We start from the raw sequence: 21,063 nt of genomic DNA, 5'->3' as shown, positions 1-21,063 counted from the left end.
GCTGCATGCAAATTACCTTCTCCATGAAAACAGCTTTTCGCAAAAGTAACTGTGTAGTTATCTGGCTCATGGTAAAACTCTGTTCCCGTCTCCCACTTATAAAAGGAAGGACAATTGTTTGAGTAAATAAAAGTAAAAAAATCAGTAACATTTATTTCTCAAGAATTCAGCTCCAAAGATTTCTTGACAATATCAGTGCAAAGTAATGAGCCAAGCACAATATTTTCGCAGTGTACATGGACTTGTTTTGATTCCAAAGCAATTAATACCTGTTGTTTTTTGGATAGCGTCTGCGCACAGAAATGAGTCTAGAGCAAGTTTTAAAGTAATTAAGAACTGTAAGAAAACGACTGTAAAGAAAACGTTTAGACTGTAAGAAAACGTTTGTAACTGAAGAAAATCACCATTCAAAAAATATCGAACAGAAAAGTAAGGTAGCACACTGCGCTGCTAGCTAACCTAGTCTAAATATTCAGGACTTCAAGCAATTTCGTATCTATTTTAATTTTGAAAAACGAACCTCGGAACCGTTGACATTGGTGCAATTTGCAACAGTATATAACTCTTCCGGTCTCAAAGGCTCTTTCAGATTTCCGCAGTGTTCGTTCATTCCACTTAAACGTAAAACTCCATTTATAAACTGTTCTTCCGTCATAATTATCGGTTCAATTTGTTCGCCCATTGGAGCTTCAATAGTGATTGTTACTTCGTTGGCATCTCGCGCGCTGATAACCCATTCAGATGCTCGTTTGCTATCACCAAAGTCAATGTAGACTTTCTTAATTACATTTTCACCAGGTGATAATCTGTCTACCTTAATTTGGTCACTAGTTGACACTTGACCCAAGATCTGAAAAATATTTCGTAAATTATTCAAGAAAAAGGATAACCGGAAAGAAAGAAGATCCAAACTCGTAAATTTGATTACAAGGACCAAAAAATGTTTGATAATGGAATTTTCCGAAAAATTAATGGTGAAAGGATAAATTACTACTACGTAATAACGGGCTTTTATGTGGAACCTGCATGAAGTTGTATCATGAGTGTTAAATGAGCTGAACCACTCCCTGCTATCACATTCCACAAGTTTTAAGTATTCAGGACATATTATAATTGAAATTATCAGAAACGAATTTAAAGTTCGAAATGTAAAGTAACTCAGAAATGTAAAGTAACTGATAGAAACTTCTGAGGAAAAAACAAATATTATTCTAAATAAATATCGAACTAACCTTCGGAGATACTGTAATTTCAGCAGATTCAGTCTCCAAATTGTTTGTGAACCTAAATAAAACTGCACACATTGACGACAAAATTGGTGATGTCTCACGCGGAAAACAAGTATCAATACTAATCCCAGTAGGCCAGACTGTATGATTCATGAGTGGCATAAACGATGTGTTCACCAGTTTCGGTCCTACGACAGAGTTGTCAGCAAGAATCGGTGCTAGCTCAAAATTTAAATCGAGCAATAGATCAAGATTTCCAGATCTGAAAAATGCAAAATTTGTCAGTGAAGTTAAGCTGAATAAAACTTAAGCTCTATGAGGGACATAAACACGGCAAAAAACACATTCCATATTTCTTCCCGCATATATTAACTCCATATTTATATAACTTACATCTTCTCAGACTCAGCTATTGTAAGAACTCGATCTTCTTTGCTTTTATTACTTTTACCATCCTCTCTGTCTTCTTCGTTATCTTCGATTTTATTTTTCTCCCTATCACTTTCATCTTCGTCCTGAAAATTTTTCGATTCAAATCTACCATCCCAACAATCACAAATTGTAATTATTTATCGATGTCTACAAGCAATTCAAATTAAAGTTACACTACCCTAAATCCATGTTCATCCTATATTTCCTTCTTTTTCAACTCCTTCCATGTGGTAAACAACTATATACCTCATACTCATCACTTTCTTCTTCTTCACTCTGTTCTTCATCATCCGAATAAAAATCGTCCTCTTCACTTTCATCGTTTTCGATTTCATCAATAACTCGCATATCATTATTAATTTCTTCCAGTTGATTTGTATTTCGCATGGATGGATCAGGTGCAATTTGCGGAAACTGTGGTAAGTCGCGATATCTCCTACAACGCTGGTTGAGGAAGTGTGATAGACTCCCTAACTGGAATTGCTCGCGGTCTAGAATTGTATCCAAAATTATATGAATAAACAAAAGGAATATTATCTCCTTCTCTTCCTTTTACCATTTTAACAGAGGACCTTCCTTCCTCCTCCTCACCTCTTTTTAGTGTTTGAAGAAACATACGAATCAAAACAGGGATAATATTCAAAATGAGACTCACTTCTATAAACAATAAATATTCTTTACCGAACCGCAACAAAACGTCTAATGAAAGTTCTCTACTCTGCCAAAGTTTATATGTTATAAATAACTACATGATTAGTCTAGATATCTTTCGATTTTTAAATACAAGGAAATTTGTGAACTATGAACTACACTACTACTCCATTTTCAAGATTTTTCCACTACCCATGAAAAAACTTCAACTTAAGATTATAAATTTATTTAAAACTTAATCTAGCCTTTGAAAGTGCTCTGTGTAGTTGGCGATGGTTTCTCGGTAATAAATATTTCACTAGCAAATTTAGATAATTTATTATTGCTGAACAGCAGATTTCGTAAAAATCGACATCTGTCCCGAACATCGTAACTTTGGTCGAATCGAGCCAACTGCATTACATGGCGCACTAGTAATTCACATTTCTGATGATTTGTAAACCACAGTTTTGCTGCCAAGTTTACTGTTTGTAACTTCACCATCTCATCTTCATGTGTAAAACTTTTGACCATTTTGCGTAAGACATCTGGTGCTAGAGTTGGAACCTAGAAAAGGCAACAAACTTTTTCGAAATCTGAACTTTAGTATATGTTCGGCGTGTTTTTTTGAAGGATGTCAAAGAGCTTACATGCTAAAAGTGTTGCAGTGGACGAAAGCCCCTTGTTAATCCGATCAACAAGGTCTTAACTACTATGCGCTAGTAAAGTGGAAGTTCTATTAATCTTACATATTTCCAGATGTGTAGTTTTACGTCCATTTCTAATATATATCTAATTTAAATTCACTCAAAATTATAAAGCTAAAGGAATTATCAAATCAGTTTTCACAGAAATTTTACTGGATGCACTTACTTTATCAACATGTGTAGCAACAAGCCAAATCACACATGCCCGAGCTTGTGGTGTTTTGACAGAATTAATAAGATGAAGTACACGTGTAAGTAACTGTAAAGGCGGATTCGTGTGTAGTAGTCTGCAAAAACTTTAATTTAAACTATATGGAAATGTAATGAAAAAAGCATTCGTACTTTAATTGAAATAATCATGTACCACTAGTTTTTACTCAGCAGTAATTTCTTCAATTGTCCTGCAGAAATTTTAGAGTTTTTGTCACACAGAGATTTCCTTCCAACAGAACATAAGTTACATTTTTAGATTGGCCTGTTATCAGTAATGAATAAAAAATGAAAGACCTTTTCAAAACAACGACAGAAGCGGAAACAACATTCTCGTTTGATGAAGCAATTAGGGATACCAGTCCAGAGAGACACGAATCAGCAACAGAACTAACACGAATAGCACACTGTCCTATTGCTTCTACCGCAGCATCTGCTATTTCTGTTATGCCAACGTAAGTCTAAAACTTCAGGCAAGTAAAAATATATTTAGGTACTAAATCTGGATAATTTTAAATATCAGTGGGTATCATTCATTATCTTATAGAGCGTTACTCTCAAGAATGGACTGGAGATTCAAAAAAAATTGTAAAAACCATTTTATACCTGTAATTCACGAAGAACCAGCTGCACATTTGTTTCTGAAACCAATGATGTCAACACTTGTAGCTTCAACAATTTGATATGCTTCGGTTCTGCTGGGCGTATGAAAAAGCTTTTCAGAAATGATTCGAACATATTCTGCAAGGAAGTGAAACAAGTAGTTAACTGTAACACGAAAAAAAGAAATGCATTTAGGATTGGGAAAGAAATTTCAAAAAAAAACTTGAAACTAACATTAATTTGCTACATGTTTTAAGCAGTAAATTTAATTTATTTATAATCAGAAATTATTTCATAATGAAGATCTTCCTATACGGAATGTGGTCGGCTAGATCCTTAAGTATTCCATATGTGAGCGAAATAAGTGGCTAACTTTAGCCCTTAAATCATAGTGACATGAACATAACGCCTTATAGCATGTAGAGTATGCAGTTTATTACTTGTCCTCAAAATTCTAGTACGAGACAATTTGGTATAAAAAAAAAAAAAAAACTAAATTTCCCGAATTGAGAACGTTTCTAAAAATGGCGCAAGAATTTTGAAGTCAAAATAATGGAACCTCGTAGAAATTTAAAAGCAAACTATAAAAGAAGAAAAGTTGAAGGCATACCAAGCGTGAAACAAAAATTGAAGCGGAAAAAGGAGGATTTAGAAAAACCAAAAAAATTGTCCGTGCTACCTGACATATATCACCTGTCTTGCATGTACATTTCTACACAAATATTTTTGTTAATCGTACATTGCTTATAGCAAAATCAAGTCGTCCAAGTACCGGACTGGTTGCGCAAATTGTTGCTATGTTAACAAGTACAACACTCTGTACTTCACGCGGGCCACGTAATAGCCGGACGAGCGCGCGTGAGATAATTGATAGTTGTGAAGATGGCGCGCAGTGATAAAATAACTGAGCGACAGCCATAACTACAGCATAGTTTCGGCTTTGTAGCAATGGACGACACGATGAAAGCAAAAGTGTAAGATCTGGATCAACTACTTCTGTTGGCGCAACAAAGTGACTGCGTGCATAACGAGTTAACAATCCAATCATCACCACTTGTCCCCATTCATCTACATCTACTATAGCCTAAATTTTATTCATGAAATAAACTTCACATATAGAAGTTGAATGCCCTTCACAGGACAATAAATTCAGGATGTTCATGATCGTTAAACGGTATTTATGTTACCTTAATCTTTCACGAACAAGTGATAAAATGAAATAAATTTCACTTGATGTATTCCCTGCATTCTTCAAGTCATGGGAAAAGTACCTTACACAAAGTCCGGTAATGTCTATGAAGTAAGTCAAATCGATCTGGACAAGTTTCCTCAAAAGCATATACCGCACTACCGAGTACAAGAGTACGCTTATCACCGAGAAGATAATCAATACACTCGATCAGTTCCGGTTGTAAATTTTCTTCAAGTGAATACAATTTCGGTATTGCATGCGCAGCTACCTAAAACAATTGGAAAGAGCGACTAACAAAATTAAAATGAGAGGTACTCAGAAGAAGAGAAATGCTTTGCAAAAAAGTCGTGTTAAAATTTCTAACTTTTCGAACATAAGCAGACATGTCACGAACTGATTCACGTATAGCCAACAACATTACTGGAGCAATCATAGGTACTCGGATGCTCGATAGAACACGTAGGGCGCTTGCCCGAATAAGTTGATTAGGATCCTGAAAGGAAACAAAATTAATAGAATGAAGTGTCCATGATTTCGAAGTTATCCAGTATATTCTGAAGATATTCATTTCCCAAAGTTTAAACTTACTTTTAAGGCGCGTTGAAAAGTGCTGATTGAAAGAAGTGCTAAATCTTGCTGCTCTTCGGCGTATCTCACTAGATAAACGAAAACCAATTTCTTTAGCTGTAAGAATTTCGACTTATCCAAACAACATGCAGATTTCACGCAATTTAAGAAACATATTTATAACCAAATTTATATTCAAATTCAACAAACCTCAAGATTTTTAGCAGCAACATTCTTAACAACCGCGGGAAAAAGTTCTGACACATCACGCCCTTTCGCTACCAGCTTAACAATAAACACCTCATTCAATCAAATATAACTTTCATGATTACAAAAACTAATCTTTCGGCTTAATATTTAACTTTAACTGTTTTCTTTTACCCTATAGAAGGAGAAATATACATTAAGACCTTATCTGATTATATTAGCATGTGCATTTTATGCTGAAATAAAAAATTTAACAAATACTAAAAATTCATCACTCCTCAAATTACAGCTTTTCATTATACAAGCTTACATTTATGATTCGTTTCATAGCATCCATCTTCAAATTATCCTTCGAACTGTCTAACATTGCTTTCAGATCGGCAAAACGTCTGGAATTATTAATTAGCTACTATTCCATAATGGATCAGTTATTTTCCTTCTTTAAACTAGATCAAACTCTGAATTGCTATTTGTTTCAAACATTAAAGAACTAACGTTTTACTATCTACGATAACTCCTCCTTCAACAATTTCCACCTCCGGACTTGTTAATCCTTCACCAAAACTTCCCATCTTCCTTAAATATAATAATAGTTCCACAGCCTAAATGATATCACCTATCAATGGTCCGAAATACATTCCGCTTCGGACTATCATGGCTGAAAATAATAAGCAATTCATGAGAAGCAAGTGAACAGAAAATTAACTCTTCGGATAAATCTGCGTATTATAGCTGAAAGATCTTGTTTACTATGACCTCCTTTACTATGAAATTTAGTAAACCCGGTGTTAATTCGGCATTTTTACACGAAGCCATTATTCGAAGGAATAGATTACAATGGTAACACAAATCCAATGGAATGTCCATGACTTAAAATGACTGACAACAGATAACAACTCAATGGAATAATGCTGCTGCTGGACTACTGCGATGGCTGAAATAGACCGATCTGAGGATGGACTTCCTAGTCTCGACAACATTTACCACTCTACCAGACAGTCTAGCATGCCAGAAACTGTTGGTGCATCACGTTCAGCTAAAAACAACTGTCACAGTCAGTTCTGCTCGATACATCGCCCTTTTCCTCCTTCCTCTCTCTGTTCCTCACGAAGTTCGGGAGTCACTGTTTTCATTACGAGTCATGGACAAAGTCGGATTGATATGGCTGGCCACTTGTGAGACGTGGATTGAAGCAACGGAAGTTTGGGTTGGAAGGAAATGCTTTCCGATTAATAGCAAATGAAGTGCCATGATAAACCGGAAAAATGGCATAATGTAAATCACATCTTGAAATATTTTAGATATCGATGATGAGCAAAGTGCGGAATTTATAAATACTTGCATATTCATTTCTCTCTTTCATTCTGAGGTATGAATGCGATTATGTAAGGGAATTATTTTGATGACATAATTGGAATTGATGATGTTTCAGATTATATTAATCAATAAGGTGAACAAAATGAAAGCTAGTGACAGGACTGTTGCGAGTATGAGACCTGCGAAAAGTTTCAGCGATAATCAGGTTTGCAATATAAAATCAAAACAGTAATTGCGTAATATATATTGGATAGTTAAAGTATGCAAAACTTTCATTCATCTATTCAGGTCATGTTCTTAATTTCGACAAGTTAAAAACTATATGTCTGATTAATTGTGATAGTGCTTCAGGCCCCAATCAACAGTTTGGATTTCAGTGCGGATGGTTTACAAATGATTTCATCTTCCGATGACGACTCAATTATTATGTATGATTGTGTTAGTGGACAGAAAAGTCGATCGGTAATATTATTTGAAATGTTAACCTTATGCAAATTATGTAGATGACTGGTCTTCTTCCTTGAAGCTCTATACCGAAAATTTGGAACATTAGCTTTGCGGAGTTTCAAGTGGAACATGATAAGATGTAAGATTGAATGACTAATAATTATTTTTTATGCAACTGTTTGTTCTTTTTAAACCTCATCTTCAACTTTGGATGGAATGTGAATCTTTAGGTAAACAGTAAGAAATATGGTGTAGATTTGATACAATTCGCACACAATACATCAAACGCTATACACTGTTCCACAAAAGTTGATGGTCAGTTTAACTGTAGTAAATGTCAATGGTTTGTTCCTTCATAATTTTTAACCTCTTCTAAGAAAGTATTTGAGTGGAAGCAGTCAATCATTCATTGAAATAATAAACATCCTTAAATCATTTTGATCCATATAGCTTAACCCTACGCAGTTAAGAAAAGTCCTATGACACTCTGTCGTAATCCAGAAAACTTAACAGCATTTATAATTATAAAGCGTAAAAATTTCATACTCATCTCTTTGATCAACATTACTGAATACTTCTATATAAATAAACAGTTAATCCAAATAAATTTTAGACATCAAAGTCGTTTAATTTCTCATTGTGTTTTTTAGATGTTATTCGATACCTATCATTACATGATAACAAGTACATCAGGTATTTTCCTGGCCATCAAAAGAAGTAAGTTTTCTTTTTCATTTGTTTATATGTTTTTTTAATTATAGAAATCATTTTCACTTCTATTCTATCAGGGTAGTGACATTATGTATGTCTCCGCTAGACGATATGTTTCTCTCTGGTTCTTTGGATAAAACAATTCGTTTATGGGATTTACGAATACAAAGTTGTCAGGTATGCTTCATATTTGTTTTGATTTCTTTGATATTGCCATTCTAATGATTTTCTAATTGTCATTCAACTTCTTAAAAACTAAAAACTTTTGTAATACCCCAGAATGAATTGCTGCTATAACTGGGCAGAATTGATGATTTCCCTTGCATCTTATATTTTTTAAATTGCTTTAGGGGTTGATGCACGTACCTTCAAGACCTGTCGCCGCTTTTGACCCGGAAGGTTTGATATTTGCAGCAGGGATCAATTCTGATACAATCAAATTGTATGATCTGCGGTCATTTGATAAAGTAAGGTTGAATTTCTTGTCAATCTTTCCTGAAGAACAGAAAGGCTATATGCAGTGGTTTACTGACATTCCATCTACTTTTCATACTTGAATGCGTATTCTGAAATAGTTGCCCGCAGAAATGTTTTATCTGTATTATTATGAATGAACTTATATCGCTTTTGTCACTATGTTCCCTGCGAATGTATTTTTCCTTTTTCTTGAAACCCCAAGCACTTCAGTGACACATTGTATCGCTGAGTAGGCGTCACTAAGACTTTGTATTACTGTGAGATTTTTCCGTTGATCTTCTTGGTTAAAAAGCGGCATTATATGAAGTATTTCATTGCACTTTTTCCAGGGACCGTTTACGACTTTTAAGGTGGAAAATGAAGCAAAAGAAGACTGGACAGGTTTGAAGTTTTCTCCTGATGGTAAAATGATTATGATCACAACGAATGGCTCTTCGGTTACTCTTATTGATTCCTTTAAAGGAACATTAATTCACGTTCTAAGAGGTCTGTTAAGTGCTTTTGACAACAGTCAACGTTCAAAATCAAATTATTTTGTATGTTGGAGAAAAGCTTTGAATAGTCGTGCAGTGTGGATAGAATCTTTTTTCCTCAAACATTACATAAAGTGGGTGTCGGAACTTCGGTTTATTTCGATCGTTTAATTATGCACTGCTTGACACTACTTTCGAACTTGCCTAAACTTCAAAGCACCAAATATTACAACTTTAATTTCATAATTTGCGGCACAAACATTGTATGGAGGACTACATATTTTTCTAGAAACTTTTCAGGTCACGAGAATAGTAAAGGCATTGAACTGGATGCAACATTCTGTGCTGACGCACAATATGTATTCAGTGGCTCCACAGATAGCAGTATAGTATCATGGTCTGTTACAACCGGCCAAAGAGTTGCAAAGCTTGCCTCAGGACATTCTCCTCTTATTCATAAAATATTATTCAATCCACGATTCTTTATGTTAGCTACTGCTTGCACAACATTAGTAGGTTTTTGGTATGAGAAATTTGAATAATATAAACACTTCAATCAGTTCATGTTAAAACTAAATATTTACCATTTCATTGATAACTGTAATAAGCACATATTTTTTCTTCATATCATTTTTCAGAATTTGTGGTTACCAACAGAGGAAGAATGAGTTTTTGTGCAATCTGGGTAGTGTACTATCAGCTTTATGTTATTCGGTTTGGCTAACCAATCCAAGACCTGTATTTCATATGGAAAGAACGAAGGAGTGTCATTCTCAACCATTACAATCATTGTGCTATAGCTTCGATTATCGCGTGGCACAAATGTTGTGATGGCGAAATTTCATATCGCAATATGAATTTTTGGGCGAAACCTATACACAGCTGTGCAATTTCGGATGTTCATATAAATTCTTTTATAAGAACAATTATATTGTAAATGGTTTTGTTATGTACTGTTAAAATGCAAATTTGCTATTGCATTTATTTTCGCATGAAGTTATGGTTATCAGATACGCTCAAAAATAACACATTGTATTCAAGTTTCTGATGTTGCCTTTTTGATTGTTGTTCAATTACCTCATGATCTAAATATTCAATGCCTTGTTGTTCTTCAGATTACTGGCTAGAACATTAGCTTAGGGTACGATCTTTTGCAATAAGAATGCAATCAAGAAAACGTAAACAATCATATATTTGACTTGCCTGAGATAAGAAAATTTGTTGCAATAAAGGAATACTTTAGCATATTAAAAAATGCACATAACAGCTGAAAATTTCCAGAAAAGCAGATAAGCTCAGCTATAACAGGAAGGTGAGTGTTAGAATAATTACTTGCATGAGATGCAATTTGAGACACTTGTATTTCTTTAATGAATGTTCAATCAAGACAAATTTTAATATTATGGATTAATATAATTATATTCGATATATAATATAATTTATTTGGAGGTTCGCGAGACTTATTTGTCACTTTTGCGACAACGTACGTTTGGTCTAATTTAAAGCAAACTGTGATTGTAAAATGAGGATTTGCTTACATAAGATAAATGTTACTATTGTATTCTCATGTTTTCAAAAGAAAAACTGAAAATAAATAATTGAACGTAGTTCCGCCGAATCAACTTTATCTACATATTCCGATGTTTTTCCTATTGTGGTAACATAGAAATTGATACTGTACTTGCGTAAAATATCACTGGAAAAAAATTGATTTTGTTACTAATAATAACAAAAGGCATTTCATTTCTCTGATAATTATAATCAAAAACATCGTAAGATGAATGTCAATCAGTTCATTACTTTAGGGATTTCACCGAAATCTATTTTACTAATAGTAAATGAAGAAATAAAATAAAAACTTCCTTAATAAAGATCATTTTTTGAACACATAAAAATAACTACCTATATTCGTTATCAAACATAAAAATATGCTCTCAGTTGATCATTTGGATATTCTCAGTTAATCATTTGGCTTGAAATCTTATTAAAGATTTAAAAATTTTCCTCAGATATATTATATAAAATGCGTAAATGTGGGATGAAATTTTACGTCATTTCAAATTCTACTATTTGTCAAACAATAGTAAACAAATGTCGCATTGAAACAGACACAATATGATGTTTGTACTAGTCATCGATTCCGTTCAGCATCTGTTTATTTCGTCGAAATTTGTTCCTATTCTAGACTGATCGATATTTGTGTCGTTATGTTCTTCTACCTGCAAAGCGGGAAGTAAGTCATAGAAGGTTCGGGATTTTTGATTTGATCAGTTTCTGATATCGGTCACTGTTTGCTGTTAGTATCGCAAACATGCTCCCCTGGAGAACGGTGAGCTGAATTTTCCGCTTCCCTCTCCTCCTCCCTTCCCTCCCCTCTCCTCTCCCACTTCTCCCTCCTTTCTCTCTCCCTTCTCTTTCTCCCTTCCCTCCTCTCCCCTCTTCTCCTGCCCTCTCTACCCCTCCCCTCCGTCTTCTCCTCTCGTGTCCTCTCCATCTCTCCTCTCTCCCTCTTTCACCCTCCTCTTCTCTAACTCCCTCCTTCCTCTTTCCCTCCTCTCCTCCCTCCCCCTTCTCCTCTCCATCTCTCTTCTCTCCCTCTTTCTCTCTTCCCTTCCTCCTCTCTCCCCTCTTCTAAAAGTAAGGGATGAAATGAGGACAATCTTCAGCCCCTGCATTTGGCCTGTTTTGTACATTCTAGAGATAGGTGGAAGTATTTTTATACAGGGAACGATGTCCTCATGTAATTTAATTCCTCGCATCATTACCATCTACTGTTTTAATTCAGTGGTTGCATTAGTTGTTTGTGCGAGTTCCTCATAATTTTTATTTATTGGGAGAAATGCCTAATACATCCATTTGGAGGAGAGTGTCTCTTTTCATTCAGTGTTTATTGTGAAAAAATGAAAACAAATTGTTGACATAGTTAAGAAAGAGAAAGCAACATATTCACGTAACTGATGAGGTATTTAGAGAGATCACTTTTTATTACCCTGTTAGTCTTTATTATTCATTTCATACCAGTAATATGATCCAACTTCAAAGTGCTCATAGATGTAGGGACTTCGAAGTTGGTTCATGTTATCTTAAAAAGCTTTTGTTCTTAGTAGTCGTGATTGGTACAACCCTTCGTGATATTAGTTAGCAAAGTTTATTTTTGTTTATGTAGATGTAAAAATCAGATTTTAAATCGTTTAGTCTTTTCAGAAGACTAAAGTCTCTTCAGAAGACTAAACGATTTAAAATCTGATTTTTTCATTTATAGCTGAGTGTCAAAATGGTTTGGCCGTTTAATTCAACAAAGCCTCCGCTTTCTTCATCGCCTAACTCTTCGCATTCAGAGACGCAGTCAACTTCATTGCCTGATTTAGCAGTGATTGATTCAGCAGTATCTGACTTAAGTGACGCTTTGGGTTCTGGTAGAGATAGTACAAATATGATCAGTTTAGATAGATCTCCTATATTTGCGTTAGATCAGTTGAAGCAAGCTGGCGTACCATTTGAGAAACAGCTGTCGCCATACTTACAGATGGATCCTACCGTTTTCCGGGAATCTACTCCTCAGTAAGTTGTAAGACGTTAAATACGCTTTGTTTCCATTTTTCTTTTTATTTATTTATTTTCGTTTTCGAAAGTGAATTTTAGTTGTTAAGATCTAAAAGATTCAACAGTTTTATTTCGATAAATTTCTCTCTAATAATTTTATTTCGATATCAAATCCTTAAACTTAACTTTCATTTAAGTGGGAAAACTGTAAGAAAATGATGTGAAACTCTTTTGTTAACAAAACGCTACTTAAGTGCTATAACAGATGTATTTTCATGTATATTGTTCCTGGTGAATCGAAAGGAGAATTAGAATTTGCAATGGGACGGATTGGATGGGCTGTTTTGGGCGGCTATGCATTGGGCAGTGCGCCAACAAATAAAAATTATGAGGAACTCGCACAAATAATGCAACCACTGAATTAAAACAGTAGATGGTAATGATGCGAGGAATTAAATTACATGAGGACATCGTTCCCTGTATAAAAATACTTCCACCTATCTCTAGAATGTACAAAACAGGCAAAATGCAGAGGCTGAAGATTGTCCTCATTTCATCCCTTACTTTTAGAAGAGGGGAGAGAGGAGGAAGAGGAGAGAGAAAGAGGGAGAGAAGAGAGATGGAGAGGAGAAGAGGAGAGAAGAGGGAGAGGGGAAGAGGAAGGAGAGAGAGTGAGAGAAGAGGAGGGGAAAGAGGGAGAGAGGAGAGATGGAGAGGACAGGAGAGGAGAAGACGGAGGGGAGGGGTGAGGGAGATAGGAGAGATGGAGAGGACAGGAGAGAGAGGAGAAGGGGGAGGGAGGAGAGGAGGGAGAGAGGAGGGGAAAGAGGGAGAGAGGAGAGGAGAGAAGAGGGAGAGGGGAAGAGGAAGGGGAGGGAGTGAGAAAGACAGAGATAGGAGAGATGGAGAGGACAGGAGAGAGAGGAGAAGGGGGAGGGAGGAGAGGAGGGAAAGAGGAAGGAGGGAGTTAGAGAAGAGGAGGGGGAAAGAGGGAGAGAGGAGAGATGGAGAGGACACGAGAGAAGAAGAGGGGAGAGAGGAGGAAGATGAGAGAGAAAGGGGGAGAGATGGAGAGGACAGGAGAGGAGAAGACGGAGGGGAGGGGTGAGGGAGATAGGAGAGATGGAGAGGACAGGAGAGAGAGGAGAAGGGGGAGGGAGGAGAGGAGGGAAAGAGGAGGGTGAAAGAGGGAGAGAGGAGAAGACGGAGGGGAGGGGTAGAGAGGGCAGGAGAAGAGGGGAGAGGAGGGAAGGGAGAAAGAGAAGGGAGAGAGAAAGGAGGGAGAAGTGGGAGAGGAGAGGGGAGGGAAGGGAGGAGGAGAGGGAAGCGGAAAATTCAGCTCACCGTTCTCCAGGGGAGCATGTTTGCGATACTAACAGCAAACAGTGACCGATATCAGAAACTGATCAAATCAAAAATCCCGAACCTTCTATGACTTACTTCCCGCTTTGCAGGTAGAAGAACATAACGACACAAATATCGATCAGTCTAGAATAGGAACAAATTTCGACGAAATAAACAGATGCTGAACGGAATCGATGACTAGTACAAACATCATATTGTGTCTGTTTCAATGCGACATTTGTTTACTATTGTTTGACAAATAGTAGAATTTGAAATGACGTAAAATTTCATCCCACATTTACGCATTTTATATAATATATCTGAGGAAAATTTTTAAATCTTTAATAAGATTTCAAGCCAAATGATTAACTGAGAATATCCAAATGATCAACTGAGAGCATATTTTTATGTTTGATAACGAATATAGGTAGTTATTTTTATGTGTTCAAAAAATGATCTTTATTAAGGAAGTTTTTATTTTATTTCTTCATTTACTATTAGTAAAATAGATTTCGGTGAAATCCCTAAAGTAATGAACTGATTGACATTCATCTTACGATGTTTTTGATTATAATTATCAGAGAAATGAAATGCCTTTTGTTATTATTAGTAACAAAATCAATTTTTTTCCAGTGATATTTTACGCAAGTACAGTATCAATTTCTATGTTACCACAATAGGAAAAACATCGGAATATGTAGATAAAGTTGATTCGGCGGAACTACGTTCAATTATTTATTTTCAGTTTTTCTTTTGAAAACATGAGAATACAATAGTAACATTTATCTTATGTAAGCAAATCCTCATTTTACAATCACAGTTTGCTTTAAATTAGACCAAACGTACGTTGTCGCAAAAGTGACAAATAAGTCTCGCGAACCTCCAAATAAATTATATTATATATCGAATGATTCCACTATTCTGTAGCATACAGTGAAAACCATTTCATCAGTTAACTGGTTCAAAAATTTAATGCTTCGATGTGAAAAAAAAAAAAAAAAAAAAAATTGAAAAAAGCGAGCTCGCAACCCGTTCATCTTCAATTTATTGAAATAATTAATCATAATAATCATTTTCAGTAACTGATCGCAGCGAAGCATTAATAAATATGCATGAATTATTTAAAAGAGATTTTTGAACTGTGGATTACTAGGGGAGAGGGAAAGACAAGGAGAGAGAGAGAGAAATAGAAATTTCAGTATGAATGATTTGAAAGAGTAATACTTACGTAACTGCCGCATTTCGCATTTCGGCATCTGTTCGATCTCTTTCCTCTTTCAACCGTTTTTAGAATTTTCCGCTTGTTTTTCAAAATTTAAACTTAAACTTTCCAAGTGGCGATATAAAGCATCCAGACGATCCAGATTTCCCGATTTCTGCTGTCTTTTATCACCATTTGCTACACTGTTTCTGAAATAAATAACCTTGAAGAGTTTTTTTCTAGAGATTCTATATGATCACGAATTGCACAAAAACATGAAGATCAGACTGAAAGGAAGCCAACATAGTTGATCGAACGAAAAGACCATTGTAATACATCTGCTGATGACTCATTGAGAAGAGAACTATTAGCTCAAGAATAAAGTTGCAAAAATTCATTACAACTCAAAATTACAAAAAAACATCGAAGCATTAAATTTTTGAACCAATTAACTGATGAAATGGTTCTCACTGTATGCTACAGAATAGTGGAATCACTTATTGCTCTTTTGGCGATATAGTTGACGATTATGCATTAGATGGGATCATTTTTGAAGAAATTGTTTCCGTTAACTTTCCAAAAATTGGCAATATAAGGAAGTGAACAGACCTTCGCTGGTCAAAAAGTTGTTAGACTGTAAATATGTAATACTAGGTGTAATTTCATCATTTTAATTAAGATTGTTTAACTTATTAATGTTGCTGTTATTAATATTATTGTTAATCTTATAATTAGTTTTATTATCGTTTTCATTACCGTCATTATTACCATTACGATTTTACTATTTTTCTCATTACTACTAGTATGATAACACTCTTTCCAAAGTACTAGAGATGAGCTTTCTGACTGAGGAAGTTAAGGAGTATAAATCTTAAGAATTTTATTTTAATTTTGGTTTTCACTCATCTCATTTACTTTGCCATGCATTTTTTGAAGAGGGTTAAACGAATTCCTTTGTGATAGATTCAATTCCTCCTGATTTTTTTAATTCAATTTCATTTCCGTGAATAAATTTGTTGACCATACTAGCAACTTTTCTTGTTCAAAAGGAAAAGATTAGGTGGTGAAAAATGCGATGAATGTAGGTGATCTGGGTAAAATGTTTTGTTGATTCATGAAAAATATTTTGAATTATTTTGTGGCTAACATCTCACAATTAATATTTGTTTGATTTTGCTTAGGTGAAGATATCGTGTCTTGTGATGAGAGACTGTTTCTGAAGCTAGAATCTTTGATCAATGAAAACAAGAAGCAATGCAAACCTTTCTCGATCTTAAAATGGATAGTGTTATTCAGAACCTTCGATCAAAAACTGCCGATAATTTTAAAGTTGGATTTTATAGTCCTGTTAAATTTTGTAAAACATCTAGGCTTTTGATAAAAAAAAAAAAAAGAAAAAATTTTTTTCGAATTGGCATTTAAACTCGTTTTATAAATTTTCAAGCTTTCATAAAACCAGTGAATAATATTTATCTCAGCAACAGCAAACTATGGATTTGGAAGCAAATACACGCACTCTGTACCAATGCTTTAAAAACAAATCAAACAGTTCCTGATTGAATGATGACGAATAATTCGTCTTCTGCCGATCCATCAGCTTTTATGAATCTTATTGAAAATCAACGTATCAACTATAGCATTTGAAAAGGTTATTTTAAATTTCCTTTCTAAACAATGATATTTACTTCCTGATACTAATTTTTGCATTTATATATATTATTGGCCTAAAATAGTTATATACAACTTAGTAGCATGAGCCAAAAGTCTTAATCACTTATCTATATCCACGCATAATTTATCACAATATGGATCACTTTGTTAAATTCACAAACCACTCATGATCTTTGAAATTTATTGCATGCCAAAAAATAGATTGATTTTTGGCTTCTGTAAACCTCGTATTTCTTTTAAAAGCCGTCTAATTTCTTTCATCTATTTCCAGAAATTCTTTTAATTGTTTAACTCTTTATATTCTTTATTTTTTCAAATTTTTAGAACAAAAACGAAACTTTTTTTTAAGGCATTAGTGTTAAAAGATTTTGGAGCCCTAATGTTTGTTTGCAACAATGTAGACCCAGATGTAATTACAGTGTCGAGCAGCCTATTCCGCAAAATATTTTGTTATGTCTGTTGAATCAATTGGCAACAAAACTGGATGGAGAAACGGATCTCAAATTTAGGTGTGGCATCCTCTCTTATTTTTCGTGCTAGGAAAATAGAACTCAAAGTCGGACATGCAATTAATTTCTAGTACTTTATTTGTTTCTTCAATAAAGTTTGATCTTTAGTTGTTTGTTAAACGATTAAAATCATAAGAAATATACAGTTATTTACAGCATTGATTTGCCAATTCCATAGTTACTATTTGATTTTTTCCAAACTTTTACTGGTATATCGAAAATGTGTTAATGATATTACAAGTAAGGGATCCTACCATTGCTGGTAGCTACCGCCATGTTTTAAATTGATTATAAACATCTTTAACAGGTAAAGCAGGAGAACAATGCGTTGGTATTATTTCCTAGATATAAGAAGTTAGCAAATGTGCGTGGTGAATATTGTGCATTATAACATAAGGATCATAACTTTATAAAAAAAAAAACTTTATTAAAAAATTCGTCTCACTTTGGTTTGGAGCGCCTTATTCCTTTCAAATGAGACAAGTAAATTAGGTTGAATAAACTAATTTGAATTACCTAATCAGAACACTTGGATGAAATATTATACGATGCTCTGATATTTTGCAAGTTTAGACTGAATTTTTTTATTGGTTTAATTCATTTCCAGCATATAGGGAACAGATACAAGTGCAAATTTGAGACGAGCACGAATAATATCACAGTTAGCAGCGAACTTACTAAAGTGAACTAAGTTTCTGTAGTGGCTCTATTTGCAACAGAAGATGTGCAGACTAAATATAAATTTGTATAAATCTTGTCAGGTTTTGTAATTTCTATGTCATTTTGTTCTAAAAACAGTAATGTCAAAGATATCACTGTGACAAAGCAGTCCTGATTTATTGCTTTCGTTCTAGCTTTCCAAGTTAAGCGTTCTATTTCTGTAAATAGGATTCTCTCATTCTCCTACATAAAGTTTATATATTTTTTGGGATAGTATGCGGGTTGAGATCCAGTCGTCCAAAAAATGTGTTAATGAACAATATACTTTCCATTTAAGTTTGAAACAATTTTCGTTATCATCGAAAGAATATTTTGAAAGACATTTTTTAATCGAATGTCTATAAAAGGTAGTCAAAAATTTATGTGTGATTTCACTTTATTATATGCTGAGAAAGTTTGGTGCAGCAGAGAAACCAAATATAGAAGAAAGTCAAGAAAGCATCAAATATATATATATATATATATATATATACATGTGTAAACCGACATACTGAAATACTCTGCTGGAGAGATGCGACCAAAGCTCATAAAATTTCGAGGGTATGACTGTCGCTTTATAGGACACCTGTTCGAGTATTAATGAGAAATTGTATCTCATGAGAAGTAATCTTGAGAAATATATCTCCTAACCGCAGATAAAGTGAAGAAATTGCTAGGCAAAGACATATACATTTAGATACAAAATCATGACAAATCAATCACACAGGCATTGGTCGAGTACGGAACTAAACTTTCTTACGAATCACAGCAGAAATTTGTGCAATTCCTTGGTTTTCAGCATCTCGTGCAAGTACACTCAGCGGATTTTGAAGTTTCACTTTTTTTTCACTTATACTCTTGAATTTATTTATTTGGAAAAAAGGAACACTTTTTTATTTTCCCATTTTAAGCTACCAATTCGTTGTCCTGCAAGTATACCAGCTGACTCTAAGGTCCCCTATAATTCAATCATTGCCCATTCCGCGATGCCATCTCTGAAAATAAAATTTCTATTCTTGTTCAATTCATCTTTTATTTGTTTATTCTATTATATTTAGTTTATTTTACAATTACTTTGGATGAAATTTTACATTATAATTACTTTTGATGAAATTTTACACTTCCTTTTGTATAAAATTTCAAAAATGAGCAATGATGAAGTGCGAAAGAATTCTATATTAAGAAACGTGAACACTTTTCATCCTATATTTTAAAAAAAAATGGGGTTCTGCTTGGTTAGGTTGCCTTCGTTCCTTTTTCTGTGAGATGAATTTGTGGTTCACTAAGGACGTTGTATAATAGGAAGTCAACAAATTAAAAAAAAAAAGCCCTCTAGATCACTTGTACGATATCTGAGGAGAATTTATTGGAAGCAGAAGTAAGACGGTAAGCTTTTAGCTAATCGTTAGTATAAAAAATTGAGCATAATGTTTTGCATTGCAAATGCTCCGTTCATCAGTTGTTTATTTGCTTAAAATGCTTAAAATATTTTAATTGATATGCTGTATGTAATATAAAAGGAGAGCATAAATAAAACCCTTCCTTCCACTACAAGTAATAATTTTATTTCAAATTATCCTATAGTTTTTAAAAACTGTTTTGTCTTTGTTAAATGTTGAATGCTGGCTGAATCAATATGAAATGCCAAGTCAAGAAGTGATCCAGTGAATCCAGTAAGATGCCTAGGAGAGAGGTCATCCAATATTTTGATAGAGCTGGACATTTCCGCTTCTGATCTAGAAATAATTTAAAAGGAAAAGGAGTCCTTTCAAGAACTATTATTTTCAAAATTATTGTATCACAATAGTCATTATCTATCCTATAAAAAATTCCCAAAATCTTGCAATTTTCTTATACACATACAATTTTTACCACTTTCTTCTTGAACTAACAAAATATCATTAACACAAATATTGCCAAGAAGTTAACCGTTCTTACAGGGTTAAAAATTTGTTGTAAGTGTTTTTCATTTCTTTTTATTTAATGATTCATTATTGGTTGCAGTCAAAGATTGCAATCACCTCTTCTCTTCGGCCAAGGACGGCGGTATCTTTAATGCTTTCAACTGCTCTTTTCTATTAATATATTTTTTGCGAAATAGAGGATGGAATTTTGTTATGAGTTGAATTTATTCTCCGTTTGTATTTCTTTTGCATCATCTTTTACAATGTACAATAAGATTTAAACAACTTTTACATAGGATTAAATTCTTTTTTTGGCCATATTTGTTGAGATTTGCTGTTCTCATAAAATTCTACTGGGATATTTTAAGTTTCATTTTAAAAATATATTTGAACTAACGGAAAACGAACAAATTATTTGTGACATACAGAGCGAAGCAAATTAATTGGGATAAACAAGTGGAGTGGATTTTGATGTCGGATACTAATCTTTCCTCTCTATACATTTCTACAAATCAAAAAAAACTAACGCTAGATCAGTATAGAAAATATCCTTTATTTTCAACATGTCGTAGTATGCCCAGTTTAATAATAAATACTAAAAATGAAAATTTCATAAATATAAGACTAATAATACATGTCATTAATAGCCAGTGGGAAATATCAGTAGTCTTACATAATAAGATTTTCCTTATTGTAAGTGTAAAATGAGCATGAAATGATCGATTTTGCAGAAGAAGGGCAGTACAAATATCTATCGTTTAATTATGTTTTAGGTCATGTGATTAAATACAGTGCCAATAATTGGTAGCTAAAGAAAAAAACAGAACAAATAAGGTTTTATGTAAAACAATAGAGAAGTGTGGGGAAGTATGGTAGAATAAAGAAGAATCTGTCATTTTCTACAAAAACTTTCTACAAAACTCTACCTTCTGCTTCCGAAAACATCAAAGAAATGTATTTTTTTAAGAAACTTGTAAAAGGGATGCTGAA

The 21,063-nt window shown here is 34.0% G+C and overlaps 4 protein-coding genes across 4 annotated transcripts; 3 read left to right on the top strand and 1 right to left on the bottom strand.

Annotated features, from left to right (window-relative positions):
- Window positions 1-158: 158 nt before the first annotated feature.
- On the bottom strand, window positions 159-6,349 carry Bma-apb-3 (Uncharacterized protein; the record flags this gene model as incomplete). The annotated part of the gene is made up of 16 exons (XM_043080343.1): window positions 159-308; window positions 521-850; window positions 1,233-1,491; window positions 1,623-1,744; window positions 1,908-2,152; window positions 2,558-2,858; window positions 3,165-3,285; window positions 3,506-3,669; window positions 3,815-3,949; window positions 4,551-4,895; window positions 5,083-5,271; window positions 5,368-5,496; window positions 5,592-5,687; window positions 5,781-5,855; window positions 6,088-6,166; window positions 6,273-6,349. The coding sequence occupies 16 exons, from the start codon at window positions 6,347-6,349 to the stop codon at window positions 159-161; spliced, it is 2,817 nt and encodes a 938-aa protein (XP_042936277.1).
- Window positions 6,350-6,707: 358 nt separating this feature from the next.
- Window positions 6,708-10,033, top strand: Bm2543 (Uncharacterized protein; the record flags this gene model as incomplete). The annotated part of the gene is made up of 11 exons (XM_043080342.1): window positions 6,708-6,831; window positions 7,079-7,146; window positions 7,210-7,299; window positions 7,446-7,556; window positions 7,772-7,856; window positions 8,192-8,258; window positions 8,330-8,429; window positions 8,603-8,719; window positions 9,059-9,215; window positions 9,503-9,689; window positions 9,841-10,033. 11 exons carry the CDS (start codon window positions 6,708-6,710, stop codon window positions 10,031-10,033), a joined length of 1,299 nt encoding a protein of 432 aa, XP_042936276.1.
- Window positions 10,034-12,476: 2,443 nt separating this feature from the next.
- On the top strand, window positions 12,477-13,170 carry Bma-timm-23.2 (Uncharacterized protein; the record flags this gene model as incomplete). Its single annotated transcript, XM_001901110.2, has 2 exons — window positions 12,477-12,763; window positions 13,011-13,170. The coding sequence occupies 2 exons, from the start codon at window positions 12,477-12,479 to the stop codon at window positions 13,168-13,170; spliced, it is 447 nt and encodes a 148-aa protein (XP_001901145.2).
- A 3,374-nt stretch (window positions 13,171-16,544) lies between these two features.
- Window positions 16,545-17,470, top strand: Bm12872 (Uncharacterized protein; the record flags this gene model as incomplete). The annotated part of the gene is made up of 4 exons (XM_043080341.1): window positions 16,545-16,619; window positions 16,769-16,838; window positions 16,928-16,938; window positions 17,381-17,470. 4 exons carry the CDS (start codon window positions 16,545-16,547, stop codon window positions 17,468-17,470), a joined length of 246 nt encoding a protein of 81 aa, XP_042936275.1.
- Between the last annotated feature and the right edge of the window lie 3,593 nt (window positions 17,471-21,063).

Source organism: Brugia malayi (assembly GCF_000002995.4).
Source record: "Brugia malayi strain FR3 genome assembly, contig: Bm_v4_Chr3_scaffold_001, whole genome shotgun sequence".
In the NCBI taxonomy this organism is placed as follows: Eukaryota; Metazoa; Nematoda; class Chromadorea; order Rhabditida; family Onchocercidae; genus Brugia; species Brugia malayi.
The sequence above is the reverse complement of the archived record's forward strand: the minus strand, read 5'-3'. Positions and strand labels throughout refer to the sequence as shown.